Source organism: Poecilia latipinna, unplaced genomic scaffold, assembly GCF_001443285.1.
Source record: "Poecilia latipinna isolate Pla-1442-1.1 unplaced genomic scaffold, P_latipinna-1.0 Scaffold355, whole genome shotgun sequence".
Lineage (NCBI taxonomy): Eukaryota > Metazoa > Chordata > Actinopteri > Cyprinodontiformes > Poeciliidae > Poecilia > Poecilia latipinna.
This window is the reverse complement of record NW_015112971.1, coordinates 252,389-267,491: the sequence shown is the minus strand read 5'-3', so window position 1 is coordinate 267,491 and position 15,103 is coordinate 252,389. Positions and strand designations below refer to the sequence as shown.

Genomic DNA, 15,103 nt, shown 5'->3' with positions numbered 1-15,103 from the left:
ATGCTTGTCACGCTGATTCATTTTCAACTTCACCGTTTTTTTCTGGTTTACTTGCCAAGTTTCGGTTCAGGACAGAAAAGCTCATATTGCATTTTTTGTTGTTTCTGTGGCTTTTGCTGTCTATTAGTGAGACTTTACCAGGCTGATGACACATAAAGCCCCAAGCAGCAGTGGCTTCAGATACCAGTGAGGGGAGCTCAGCCACCGCTGCTTCAAATGAATACCACGCCTTGCTAAGTCGTTATCATCTTTAGTCATCCACATGAAATTCCAAAGAACTGCTTAGATGCAATATTAGGCAGAGTATTAAATTTCAAGAGCAATGCAGACAATATATTTTTCCAGCTAAATTCTAAGTTCTCCACAGAATTTAGTCATCCAGATGCCACAGCTTTGCGCAGCGGTTGTGCAAAAGATTGAGAAGAGTTTAAATGAATTGCAATCAAAACTGCAACGATACTTTGTTTTACTGATCTTTCTCGTCTCCAGTAGTTCCTACAAGACTTTACAAGGATAATCAAGAACGAATGAAAGGGAAATTATTCACCTCCATTTAGGAAACCATTCAAATAGTTTTACCAGAACTGTGCACAGTCTGCATGTGAAATAATGCACGTTGAGGGACCCACTCCAGACCCCAGTGGTATTGTATTATAAAAGTGTGTGCTTGCATCATTTAGGAGGATTTTAGTTCAGTTGAATAAGTTTGTTTAAACAGTAATAAACCCTGGAATTTAGCCAACTTCCCAGCTTCCCTGAAACCAAGCGAGGGTCTTTTGGTGGTTTTCCATTTCAACAGAGAAGCTGGAATTTCCAAGTTCCTTGTTGGAGAACTGGACTGGAAGTCCCCTTAAGGTTGTAATCCTGACTTGTAAAGTTGAATATTTCTTAATAAACTGTCCTCAAAAGCCAGCATTGATTTTCTGAACCAGCTGAACAGATATCCTTTGTATTTTTACCCCCGACATTACTTTACTGCTAGAGATTTAACACTTTATTCCTATATAAACAATTTTTGGACATGTTACGTTACACCCCTAAAACGTGGTTCAGCACACGTCATGGATTTAAAATCAGCGTGTTGAAGAGATGGTCTATGAAAACAGGTGAACTATTATATTCATTACATTTTTTTTTCGCTCAAAAATGGTTCTTAGATAATCAGATTTTAATCTGCTCACTTCTGTCTATTTTGAGCTCCTTTCAGAATGAGTGGTTTCCTGTCACTTTAGATACAAATAAGCTGCGGCTGGCCACGCCCCCCCAACGCTTACACTCACACATGAAAATGGCTGCAAACAAGTGCGCAATTGCACAACTGTACGTCTTTGAAAAGCAGAACTGGAGCCTCCTGCACAACCAATGAGAATGTAACAAATGGTACCTAAATGGTGAGTTAGGAATAAAACACGTGTCTTTTCCAGCAGACATTGTACAGCGCATTCAGCAGTAAAACCAGCTGGCCAAACATGCTGGAGCTCCACTTGAGTTGCTAGGTAACAGGCTGGACTGCTAGGTAACTGTGCAATGCCTATCTTAACAACGCCTCATTTTTCAGACATAAGAAAAATTAACAACTCTGGGTGTGTTTTTAAATGCATTGACTGTTTTCAGAAGCAGTAACCCAAATGGAAGTAAATTTGAATTTTGCATAACACGTCCGCTTTAAGTGCGTTAATTCCAGTCTTTGTGCTAAGATAAGAAAAAAGAGCCCTTTAAAGATCCTTGCTCTGAAATTGTCAAAGAGTATAATTTATGTAGTTAAGACAAACCCTGCTGGCATTGTTTTGTTACAGAGCTTTTCAGCAAACACTCTGCCAGTATCAAGATTTTAGGGAGTGTGCACATAGTGCTGGATCCATGGTGGGGCATAGACTTTGGTATCATTCGCTTAGTGGGGTATCCCCACCACAGTCCTGCACCATGCACCAAGTCCATCAAACCCTGAGTTACACAGCAGAGTCGCTCTTTCTCCTTTCCTCCAAAAGGGGGAAAACACGGAGAATCCAGACGTTCGGATTATGTGCTCATCTCTTCCTCCAGCTTCCACTTCCTCAACACACACATACACATAACTGTCTGTCACCTAGTTACCTCAGTCAGCTGCTCCCTGGCATTAAACTGAACAACAAGCCCCCTCGTCGGGCGTTAGGGACCGGAGAGGGGGCAGCTTTGGTGATAAAGCCGCTGCGAGGCGGACCCAGATCCAGAGCTGGTCTGAGATCCGAGTCAAAGAGCAGCATCAAGCCCACAGTCCAGGTTTGACAGGGAGGAAGCAGTGAGGCTCAAATGTGAGGAGAGGGTTTAGCTCCCAGGGAGGGGGGAGCAGTGTGCAGCTCTATGGAGAGTCTCACAGAGCAAACACACCGTCCTGCACCTGGACCCATTCCAGGACCCTGATCCGCACCTGAACCCCGCTTTTTAAAGCATTCATCTATTTGGTTTATCATCAAAGAATATGAGGTATATGATGAACTATCTCTCTTTTACATCCGACAGCGGATGAAGAAATCATTTTAAAGCAATCGTACAGGAAAGTGAAAACAAAACAAGATACAGAAGCAAAACGAAACAGAGACAAAACAAGAAGTTAGTTAGAGGGTAATGTGGGCCTCTGCCTCCTTCTGTTGTCTCTGTTATGAAAAAAAAACCCACTTCAGCTTCTTGCCCCCGTTAATACTCCTCTTCTGTGTTTTTGACGTAACAGTAAAGCTCTTGGTTTGATGTGGGGAGTATTAAAAGAAAGAAGCAGCTCTGTGCCACAACGGGCGCCTCACGATAAGACTCTCAGTCAAACCGCTTTCATGTTTACTCATCAGAGTTTGAACTTCAAGGAGATTGAAGGGAAAATGTAAGTCAAGAAAATCAAAAATGTTAACTTGTTCTGTGTCGAAAAGCTCATGAGGTGTTCTGCGCACAGTGCTGCCACTTTAAATTCACAGGGCCTGCAACATTAACGGAAACACCTGGTAGAGATGTGCAGAAGGCTTAAAATAAATTCATCATTTATTGCAGGAAGAAAGTTCAATGTGGAGAAAATGCCATGTGGTAAAAATGGTGATTCTCATGCTGTTAATTCATTTCACAACCAGCTTTGCCAACAACGTGTAGGTCTGGGGACTGAGCTGTACTTTGTTTTGCATCTAGTGAATCATGTCTTCATTGTTTCGCTCAGTTTTTGAAACATTAATCGGCTGAATGATCTTTTGATGACCCATACTCAGTTTTCTGGAAAATTGCATCAGGTTTTCATATAAAATATTCTGGTAGTTCAAACGTTTGAGGAGCTAAACCAGCTATTTTTGTGGTGAATTAATATCAACTGAGAGTCTTATTTTGAGAACTGTCAAGAGAAATGACCTTGGTGTCACAAAAATACATACCCAAGACAAACAGGAAGTTGTGAATTATTAATTAGAAAATTATACTTTGATCCACAATTTAAATTAAATTGATGCAATAAATATAAATTAATAATCAGATGCTCTAATAAGTGTGCCATCAACAATGTTAAAAACAATAATCAATTATCATTGGAGTTTCTAAAGATTTTCAGTATTGGATTATGTTATGGCAATGAAATATGAATTTATTTAAAGGCTTGTTACACATCTTTACTGATGTTGAGCTCTATGTAGAGTCTCTACGGGGCTTTTAAAATACATTTCTGGTATTATTTGGTGTAAAAAAGTAAAATTAAGACCTTTAACAGGGGGCATAACATAAGAAAATCCATTACAAACCCATCAAATTATCAGAAAAGCACCTCTAGAAATAAATTAACGAATAAATAGACAAGCCAATAATAAATCAACCCTGAATAAATAGTACAATCAAAAATCTGAATCATAATTGAAAAAAGGAAAAGAGAAATAAAAAAGAAAATCCAAAGAGAGATAGTTAAAATTTTTGGTCTAAAATCAAGTTATCGATGTTTTAAGGATCTTTTTTTCTCAAAGTCTTTTTTTGTTGTTTTTTTTTAGTTTTTTTCTTCTTTTCAGTACATCAGCGATAAGTAAGCAGTAGAACATAGATCTTTTTTTTTTCTACAAAATCTATAGAAGCACTAACAGATACATTCCGTCTAAGAGTCAATGTGGAGCGAAGGCCTCACCTTTAAGGCGCAAACCCTCCCTTCCACACCTAAAGCTTGGTTCGTGAAACGATTCTCGTGTGTCGACTGTTTCGCCCGGCGAGGATCAAACCAAATATTCTTTGGATGGAGTCCAACTCCCCACGCGTCAAATAAACCGAGGCCTACGCTGCGAGAACACAGCTCTGCATCTTAAAGTGTAGCTCAGATTGCCGTCTTTGGGTTCAAAAATTACAAGACATCGCTCCCGACCCAACCCCCGTCTTCATTTTTAAGCATCCAACGAACACTTGCATGCAGAAAACGCTCACCTCAGACAAACTGACCCGTTTTCTTTGTCCTCGTGCACAATTTGGTTTGCTTCAGTATTTGGATTGACGAATTCAAGGTCTGCTGCTCAATTTGGCTTTTGTGTCGTCTATATTTCACCCCCCACCCCCACCCCACTCCCCCGCCAGGACAGGCTAATAAAAATCTGGAAGCTAAATTTTCACAGTATTTTTTTGTTTTTATCGTCAACCACCTGATAAAAATCTCTAGCACGACTACGAAAAAAATAAGGAGCTCTTGTAGTAAGTAAGTAAGTAAGCGAGTACGTTATTCCAAATAAGTAATAAGCACTAAAATACAGTACATGAAACGGCATCAAGAGACACAGCAGAGGGGAGAAAGGAATCAGAATCAAAACTAAAAACATTTGAAATAAAAACAGATTTCAGTTCAGTGAGGTCATTTGCGTTTCGCTCCATCCAGGACCAGAGAGCCGAGCTGGAGAGAGGGAGGCAGAGGAAGGGAGGAAGGGACCCATCCTTTGCTTTTCTTGTCTTTCCGCCTGTCTGTTCATCCCTCCATCAGTGCTACACAGTTTCAGAGCGGGCCGCAGTTCTGCAGGCCTAAAGCTAACAGACGGACAGGCGGATATCCGCTGGTCCTCCTCCCCTCCTCCCTCCAGCCACATTTGGTTTGGGTTATTTTTGGTTTGCTTCAGTCATTCCTTGGGTAGTGAGAGTTCGTTTTTTTGGTTTGGTTTGGGTTTGTTTTTGGTATCCTCTTTAAAAAAAGTGTGACTACCCTTTGTTGTGTGTGTGTGTGTGTGTGTGAGGAGGTCGAGGGGGGGAGGAGGGGGCGTCCAGAGTAAAAGATCAGCCCCTAAATAAAGCTTTCAGGTGGAGGAGATTCACCAGTGGGGCCTTTCAGTGGCAGCATCCTGTTCTCAGCCCCTTCCCTCAGAAATGGCCCCACACCCCTCCACGGGCGCGTCTTTATTGTGTTTATGTCTCGGCTAAGGCTCGAGAAGAACATAATGCTTTGGTATCTATCTGAGGATTAATGGAAGAGTGGGGTGGAAAATGACATGTGAAATGTGACTGATGAAGCGATGATGGAAGCAGACGTATACATCGAGACGTACAGATGTCAGGCGGTCTGTGCTGATAGACGAGGCAGGGACGAGAGCAAGCTGTGACTAAACTTGACTTTATTGACTTATTTAGCCTTCAGTCTCAGTGGTTAATCCTTCAAATCTCCCATCACAGACCCCTATTTCATACTTTCAACATCATTTTCAGCGTGCGAAGTTTCCTGGGCATGTTCGTTTAGACACGGACTGCCCTGATAACGAGCCCGACAAGTATCGAACACATCAGCGCTTCTCTCAGTAAATGTATTTCTAATGTGGCAGCTGAGATGAAATCCAGATCAGATGTTGGTAGAAAAAAACAAACAAACAAACAAAAAAAGAAGCAGCCCCAAAGAAATCAAAACAAATTAGTCCATAATAAAGTTATCTGTCGTAAAGTGGAATCTGATCTGTACTAAGAAAGCTTTTATAAGTGTAAATAAATGTTGGCTAGTCCAGTAAAGGTGACCTGTTGTGCTTCCTTAAACGGTTGAAGATACGTCTACGAGCTATACGAAACATGTTTATTACATTTTTTGCACAAAATTATTCTTAATCAGATTTTTCTATCTATTTTGAGCTCCTTTCAGAATGAGCTTTTTTAAGGCATCTTGTCACTTTAAATCCAAATACGTTGCTGCTGGCCACGCCCTTCAACTCAACGCTTACGCTCACACGTGAAAATGGCTGCAAACAGATGCGTAGTGATGCACTTGTACATATTTGAGAAGCAGTAGTAGAGCCTCCTGCACAACCAACAACAACGCAGCAAGTGGTTTCTGAATGGTTAGTCAACAACAAAACACTTGTCTTTTCTAGCAGCCATTGTACATACAGCACATACAGTGGTAAACTTGCTTGGGTTGCCAGGTAATGGGAATGGTGTTGCTAGGTAACGGCAAAGTGCCTGTTGATTGTGATTTAACAATCAGGAGGTTCATTTTCCAGACTCCAAAACCATTAACTTATTGCCAAAAAATAGCTGGCTGTTTATTTTAAAGCTGTTTTTAGAAGCAGTTGAGCCCCAAATGGAAGCATAAAAATGTGCAATATGTGAATTTTGCATAATAGGTCTTCTCTAAAAGCTTTCTTACGAAGAGCATGACAATTATCTGCAAAGAGCTTTCCGAAAACCTTATTGTTGCAAATCGAAGGGATGCCGTTGGTTGCTGACATGTTTCTAGGGTTCTGAATATTCCCGAGAGCACTGATTGGGCTAAAATTAAGAGTTGAGTAGAACATCTTTTCACCATTAACCAGCTAAGACCAGCTGCTCCTCCTAGGACAAATGAGTTTAATGGATAGTCATAAGAGTTTCTCAGGAGAAAATTAGAGCCGCAAAGGGCTTTAGAAAGACTTGGACTTAGCCTCTAGTAGGACACAATACAACAAGATTTATTTCATGTGACAAGCTGCCATTACCAAAAAAAAAAAAAATGCTTTTGTGGCTCAGTATTTAATACATTTTATCAATTATTTTACATATAAATTCATTTATGGACTAACTTATTAGGATTTCCTTTTTTTTTTTTTTTACTGAGACAGAAACAACATTCAACACTTTTATCTTTGACAGTGAGGGTCGGGCAGTCTAAATAAGCGCTTAAAAACATCAACCTGTTCCTAACGAATGAATTCGCACTGTAAGTTACAACGAAGTGAGCCATCTCGATCTGCGAGCTAGCGGCACTTGGTGAGGACTGGATCACTTCCGCCATCTGTCCTGCTGCGGGGCGAGTCGCGTTACAAACAAAATACATGGCAACGATGATGACACAGACGAAGATGATGGCGATGATAATGACGAGAGCTAAAACTACAGTAGCACACAACAATAAATAGGAGCTGAAATGTGTAACAGCACTAATAAATAGTTAAAAAAAAACAACAACTAATGTTAAACTGTACTTAACGTGTTAAAAAGTTGGACTTTAGAAAAATGAATGCAGTTTTATGCTCTTCTAGCAGACGCTCACACACACGATGCAAAAAAGTAACACTATTTTACAAAATTATAAAAAATAAAATAAAAAAAATCAGTGAGAGACACATGAAGTGAGAGACAGAATGAGTCAGTGACGGGATGAGCTGGTTCTTCATGTGTTGTATGCTTGTGTGTTTGCTTGCTGCAGTAGCAGTAGAGTCCTGGTCCTGGATAGCTTCAGTATTTACACGTCCTTTGAATAAAGCTTTTCTCTCCGTATTTTTGGTATTTGTGATTTTGGTTTGGTTGTCGTTTTTTTTTTTTGTCTCATTGTGTATTCCTCCACCTCCTCCTCAGGTAAAATTTTTGGTTTAAACGTATCCTCCTCGCATCGCCTCTTCTTCTTTCAGACCCGCAGCTTTTTGGAAAATGACTTTTTATTTTTTTTAAAAAAAGGATAGTTCTCCTCTTTGTTTCTTTTTATCCGCGCTGCCATTCCTTCTTGTCATATAGTCAAAGTTATCTTTTTGTCATTTTTGGTTTATGCACTCGGACGTGCCGTCTCTTCCACCTCTTTGTTGCAGAGTCATTGGTTTGTTTTCCCTCAGAGAGACGTGCCACGTCGCACGTTTTAGAGAAAAATGTCCAGTGCTGTCTCCGTTTCGTCCGTCTGGATACATAAAGATTTTTGGTTTCAATCTTTCTCCTCCTTTTCCCTTCCCTTACTTCTTTCCCTCCTTCTCTCCTCTTTCATTCTGTGTATTTTTGGCATCGAAAGACTTGGAGAGAAAGACGGAGAGAGACGCCGGGAAAAACAAAACAAAAACAAAAACAAAAACGGAAGAAGAGCACAAGAGAGAGAAAGAGATAGCTTTGGTGTGAAAGGCGAGGTTCTTGTTTAACCCTTTCTGCTCCTCTCTGATTGACCCCCGGGTGTGGTCACTCAATCTTGGGCCCCCCCAGGGAGGACGGGCTGTGTGCCATTTCGCTGGAGGAGCAGGAGGAGGCAGGGCTGGAGCAGGGGGAGGGGGAGCAGGGTGTGGGGCTGATGCTGCTGGCCGAGGGGAAGTGTGAGGGCTGGGAGACTTTGGCTATGGCGGCGCTGACCAGTCCAGCGCCGGGGCTCTGACCCATGTGGAGGAGGGTCGGGTGGTTGAGGAAGAGGGAGGAGGGAAGCCCGCCTCCTTGACCCCCAGACGACCCGAGCATCACCTTGCTGCCGCCCTCAAGAGTGGAAAGAGGCAGCTGGCCACCACTGGCTGCTAGGGCTGGGGACAGAAAAGGAGATGCAGGAATTAAAAACAATAACTTTCATTTTCTATTATCGTCATGTCAACATGGTTGCCATTTGATCCTGTAGTTTACACACTGAAAAAAACTAAAACAGGCTTAGAAAATATGAATATATTTTAATTTATTTTAAAATATCTATAAAAATATATTAAAATAAATTTCAATACATTAAAATATATTAAATGTATTTAGTGTAACTCAATATTAAATACATTTAATATTATATTAATATATTATATAACTGTATTAGTATGAAATATATGTATTAATATATATTTAAAAATACATAATTTATTTTAATATATTTTAATGTTTTTAAATATATTAAATTACTATAATTTAAATCAGTTTTATTCAAGTAAAGTTTAATAAGTTGCTATGTTAAGAAAATGTAGATAAAGTAAGTTTGACAAACTTTAAATGTACCAAATTAGCACATTTGTTTTCAGGTGGAGCTCCATTCTCTTTTTCTCAGTTCGTCCCTGTTAGATTACGTAAAGCTACATCTACTTCATAATAATCAAGGTTTGTTTGTTTTTTTCTCTCTTTTAAATGTTTGTTATCTTTCATTCTCGAAGGTCTAGTGAGTGAGATTTAGAAATGTCGGCTGATACACATTCAACATCAAACAGTCTTCCTTATCTGATGCTCTCTCTCCTACTGAGGCTTGAGATTGGTTTGTGTCTGATTTAAGCTAATTTAAACCCAAACTTTGACTAGACTATTCCAAAACTTTAAGCTGCCTTGCTTTCTCAGGTCATATTAATAGTCTGATGATCTACATCATGTGTCGTAGGAAAAAGCAAACCCAGGTGATGCAGTTTACCAACAGTTGTATTTTATCTGGATATTTTAAAAGAAATATGGGTCTATATTTTCTTAAATTATGCAAAACATGTAAATAAATTGTCTTGTTTTGGAGTTATACTGCTAAAGACTATTTTTGTCTTTAATATAAAACTATCTAAGCTCTTACTTTTACATTTAGACTCATTAAAAACAGTTGATAAGGAGCAGATGCCGCCCCATGTAGTTTGGGCTTTTGTGCTGCTTGCTGTTTCATATTAATTACTTGATTTTGGTTTGTAATTTTGCTCATGGTGGGTGGAAGATAAAAATCAGAGAAAGTGATTCATCGACATATTTTAGCATATGACCCCAAGATGAGTCACTGATTTTCCATGCAATGAAATCTTAAATAATATCAAAAGAGAAGTCAAGTCTTAGATAATATAGATAAAGCACAGCGCTTGTGTAGGTCGTGAATCGTGTGTCACACGGCATATGATAAATAACGTCGAAACGGTGACAAAATCCTAACGCGTAAAAGTTTGCACTTAAGAACATCTAAAGACATCAGTCAGGAGGATAAAGTTTGGGAGCAAAAGAAACCATCAAATTAGTTACAATGCAGCTTAATGACACCAATGTTTAGAACTGGCCGTCACAAAACCCTGATCTCAGTCAGATAGGGAATCTACAGAAGAGACGGCCCGCGAACCCGACTCAGCTGCACCTGTTCTGTCTGGAGGAACGAGCGAAACTTTCAGCAAGCTACTGTGAGAAACTTGAGCAAGGAAACCCAAGATATTTCACCCAAGTCATAAAATTTACCGGAAACTCTGTCAACTACCCACATATGCAAAACTCTGGATTTGAACAAATAAAAACAAACACGTGCACGTTTGCTCGTCTGTCATTCTGCCAGTAAGCAAATTGAAATTATGATTCTCCATAATCAGACTAACTCAAGTATGACATTAAATTCGATTTAATATCAGACGAGAATAAAAAGGTGATGCATGTAATAAAATGGTGAACTAAATTCATAGTTTCAAGATTCAAGCTCCAACTAAAGTCCACAAAAACATCAAAACTCCCATTTTATTGAAGAAAGGCACATTGTGGTGACTGGATGATTATTTTCTAAAGCTTCTTGACGTTAAATCAAATACACTCATGTTCATATGATTCCTAAACAGCAGATGAGCTTCTCAAACAGATGGTTTCCTGACTCAAAGAGCAAAATACTGACGTTCAAATGATTGAAAAAAAAAAAAAAAAAAACAGACGAAAAGGGTAAAGATGAGCAAAACAGCACCTGACAAACAAAAACACGAGCCCACACATTAGCGTAAGCACAGTGACACACGAGCACACACATGCTGCGACGGATTAATGGCTGTAGATGGCGACGTCTGATGAAAAATAAGCTATTTATTTCCTAAGGAGCGCGCTCTCTGTCTCAGCTGTTTCACACTGTTGATGAGCAAACACACTCGGCTGCCTATTCATCCGTGTCTCCAGTCGGTAGTCGACCAGAGCGCCTTGATTCACCCACTGTGTGTAACTGTATTAGTCATCATCGCACTTCTGTTTTTGATGAGCCCCCCTCCCCCCTCCGTCAGTCTCTCTCTCTCTCTCTCTCACCCCGTTGGAGGTGATTAAAACCGATCGGGTGTCAAACTGATGCTGGCTCTTCACAGGTGGGTGGGGGGAGGGGGGGTGTGGATCGGTCACTGCTGAGGGGAGAAACCAGGAGTTTGTTTCGAGGCTTTTCTTGCGCTGTTCTCAAGTGTAGGAAGGTGAATAACGACGTGTGTCATGTTCTGCGTGTGCATGTGAGTTTCAGGGTTCACATCTGTGTGGGAGTGAGCGTGACTGTAACTGCTTAAGAGGAGGAAAATCTACCAACGTGCGTTTATTTACAGTGCCTTGTCAAGCTGTTCGTACCCCTCAAACATTTCCACATCTTGCCACATGACGACCACGGTCAGGACGAAATGCGAATGGGTGGTTTTACGAAGATCACAAATAAAAATAGGAGAAGTGTGGATTTGTTTGTAGCTCCCGTTATTCTGAAAACTAAACCCAGATCTTACAATCATCTTAAGAAGTCGCCTGTTCAGACGATTAGTGTAGTGTTGAAATCCCGAGCCAAGCATTTTAATAAGACACAGCTGAGGCCATTATCTGATGGTGAAGAGAAACCTACCAACCCACTGAAACTGACACAGGACAAGAAGCATTAATCACTCACACAAGATACCCCTGGCAGCTTCAGAGGGGCTGCAGAGATCCACGGTTCAAATAGGAGAACTTCTTCATGAGAAACCTATTACTCATTCACTTATTCATTAGGGTACAAAAGAAAGTCATTGCTGAAAGAAAGCCATAAAAAGCCCCGTTGTTTCGTGCCACAGGCTGCGACGCTGTAAGCTGCTCACACCGTCTCCATTGTGAATTAAAGTGGTGGCAGCATCATGCTGCAGGGACGCTTTTCTCAAGCAGGGAGTTAAAGAGGAGAAAGATGGACCTAAATAGAGCCTGCAGAACACTAGAGACTTGGGCCAGAGTAATGGCCTACTCAAAGTCCAGGTAACATACGACTGAGCATCTGTTGAACATGCCTAACTCTATTTTCCCCACAAAGACAAGACAGATATTTTAATCTCTAAGTGTATGAAGCCGGTAGAGATGTACACTAAAAAGCACAAGTTTTGAGTCATGGAGGCTGAGTACAAATATGCGCACCACACTTTTCAGACTTTAATTTGCAAAACCCCTTTTAACACATCAAGTAATCACTCAGTACGCACCAACACTATTGTGTTTTTATTGGCCCATTACATTAATCAGAATAAACCAATATAGGTATTATTGCAAGGCACTGCATCTTTTTAAATAAATATATTGTTTCACAACAACCTTAACCGTCTTAAGGATCAAGTGTTTATTAGCAGTTAAAACGTTATTTTTCCTTCATTAATTATTAAATGTCTGTGCCTCCGTTTCCCTGCTTTTACAAACACACACCTTGGATGGTGGCCAGGGGATTGTTACCGAGGAGCGCTTGGTTCATCCCCGTGTTAACTCCCATCACAGTGTTCCTGTTGCGGCACACGCGTGTGCAAGCATGTACACAAACACAGACAGGCAGAGGAGAAGAGGTGAGGGGGGAAAAAAGCAAGTTTAGCAGCAAGAAAAGGCAAAGGATAAACCCATTCACCCAGACAGACGTCGGTCTGAGGAAGGCTCAGAAAAAGCAAGGAGGAAAAAGTTCAAAGCTCTAAATATCCATTCATTTTTAGCACAGTTAATTCACACAAAGCTAAGGTGCACAAACTTGTTTTTAGGCGTGATATGTGTAGCCTGCGTCTCACCTCAAGTTTGCAGCAAAGTCAGTGATGTAGTTGGACATTTCACCGTTCTTTTTACCCATACGCCACAAGCTGTGAACACAACACACAGGATTAGATTCTGACGCTGCAAAGAGGAAGCTGAAGTTGAGTGGAATGGCTGATTATCAGTGTATGAACTTGTGCCGGGTGTCAATAATTTAAATACAAACTGTAGCTGAACTCTGCATGCTGCTGCGCAGTATAAATTGGAATTATAATTATGAAAATGTGTGGCAATGTGGAGCAGAATTGTGGGTTTAATTTGCCTAAATTTAATAAATTGTGATGGGAAGTGTGCAAAAAGAAACAGTGGTTAACAATGCATTAAATAATTGTTTTTTTAATTTTTGCTATGAAACATCAGATAAATGCATTTTTAAATGCTGCAATTTTTCTTAATATATATTTTTATTTCATACTGTAAAAGTTAAGCAAAACAGCTTATTTTTATGTTGTTGTACTTGATTATCCTAAATAGTGAATTAGAAATATTTTCCTAACAGAGGAACTACTCAAACGTGCCATTTTCTTTTTTTTTTTTGTTTTTTTTGTTTTTTTTTGTTTTCCAAAACTAAAATTTCCACCAGACGTAATGAATTCTGTAATCTAACTGAGCTAATACTTTTATATAAAGTATTATGTAAGAGCCAGTCCAACGTGCAAGCAAACTAAGCAATTGCTCGGGGCTCCAGTACAGCAGGGGGCGCCCAAGAGCCTTCGACTCATTGGAATGTATTCTATATTAAAAAATTAAATTATTAAAATGGAAAAGAATAAAAAAATATATTTTTCATTAAAATTTTATATTTTAATTTAAAAATGAAATGATAATAATGAAAAAATAAATAATCTAGACCATAAAATTTGTTTTCAGAAGCTCCACATTATTCACCTGCTAAGTCAAAAATAAATAATGAAAATAAAATAAAAATCACAATAAAATGATAGAGGATTGGACCATTGGATCTAAGAAATGTCACTATTTGTCCCAAAACTTCACTTTGAAAAATTGACCATCATGCCATAAATTGCAGAGACAAGATTAAAAGCTTGTGAAGGTTTGGGTCTCATGTAAAATTGTTAACAAGGACGGCATTCTGCTGGCTGAGAAAGATTAGACAAGTTTTAACATTTGAAAATGCAAATGTGTCTTCACAAACCGGTTATTGAACGCTCTACTTTTAGTTACCGAATAAAAGTGTTGGAGCTACAAAATGCAGCTGCTCATTTTCTATCTGCCACTGGGAAATCTCTTTACTGGTTTTCTTGTCAGGCTCTGTCAGATTGCAAGTTTTTACTGCTCTAAATGGCCTGGTGCCTTCATTCAAACATTCTCCTCCTGGGGCCCCAGACAGTTTTGTGCCGGCCCTGCATCCTGTGAACGTCTCCGGGTCTCTTACCCTGTGTTTAGGTTGAGTGTACTGTGGCTGGGAGTGGCAGGGCTGGCTGTGCTGCGGGGAGGAGGTGGAGGAGTCGCTGGGGAGGGTGTGGAGCTCAGAGGGGGGTGGGCTGAGGTGAGAGAGGGGTGGGTGGAAGTGAGGCTGGAGGTCAGGGGGCAAATGGAGGACATGGTGGTCACCGTTGTGCTGCTGAGACTGGTCACGGCCTGCGACAGCTGGCTGGACATCTGGTCAGAAAACAAAAAAACAAAACAGCACCGATGAGACGCTGCGAGACGATAACAGAGTCTCCAGACGGAGACACGTCGGTCTGATATTCACCATATGAGGGCTGTAGCAGGGTGGCTTGTGCGTTTGTGGGGCAGTGGGGGGCTGGCTGGGCAGCGGAGGGGTGGCACTGGTTGGGTTGATGCGCTTCTCTTTCTGCCGGCGGTTGCAGAACCAAACCCGGATCACCTCCTTCTCCATGTTCAGCTGCTCCGCAATCAGCAGGATCTCCTCCGAGGTAGGCTTCTGGTTCTGAGTGGAAAAATTAGTCCGCATTGTTTCAACTGAGACGAAGGAGCCAGGGTTATAACAACGGGAACAAAAATGTTATTAGCTGAAAAGTTGGTATAAAAAAAACCCTGCTAGTGTTTGCACAGAAACACAGCTAGCTACTGAAGGAACATAGAAAAGTTAATATTTAAAAGTCACATGAGCCCTTTGTTAAAATAAAACCCCCCAACTGTTACAGCTATGGGTCTATTAATGAGCAATTTATAGATTTTACCTTTGTGTCAACAGTTTAAGACAGGGGTCCCCAAACTACGG

General features: G+C 40.5%; 1 protein-coding gene across 6 annotated transcripts in view; it reads right to left on the bottom strand.

The window, feature by feature from the left end:
• Positions 1–7,728: 7,728 nt before the first annotated feature.
• Positions 7,729–15,103, bottom strand: part of pou2f2b (POU class 2 homeobox 2b) — a 60,685-nt gene continuing 53,310 nt past the window's right edge. For 4 of the 6 annotated variants that reach the window (XM_015036043.1, XM_015036041.1, XM_015036046.1 and 1 more), the window contains 5 exons: positions 14,612–14,809; positions 14,291–14,517; positions 12,873–12,941; positions 12,526–12,599; positions 7,729–8,684 (listed from right to left, as the gene is read on the bottom strand). In XM_015036043.1, the coding sequence (XP_014891529.1) occupies positions 8,356–8,684; positions 12,526–12,599; positions 12,873–12,941; positions 14,291–14,517; positions 14,612–14,809 (897 nt within the window). In that variant the 3' untranslated portion in view covers positions 7,729–8,355. Of the gene's footprint in view, positions 8,685–12,525; positions 12,600–12,872; positions 12,942–14,286; positions 14,518–14,611; positions 14,810–15,103 lie in introns of those variants that run through there. The other 2 variants (XM_015036044.1, XM_015036047.1) reach the window with 2 other exon arrangements.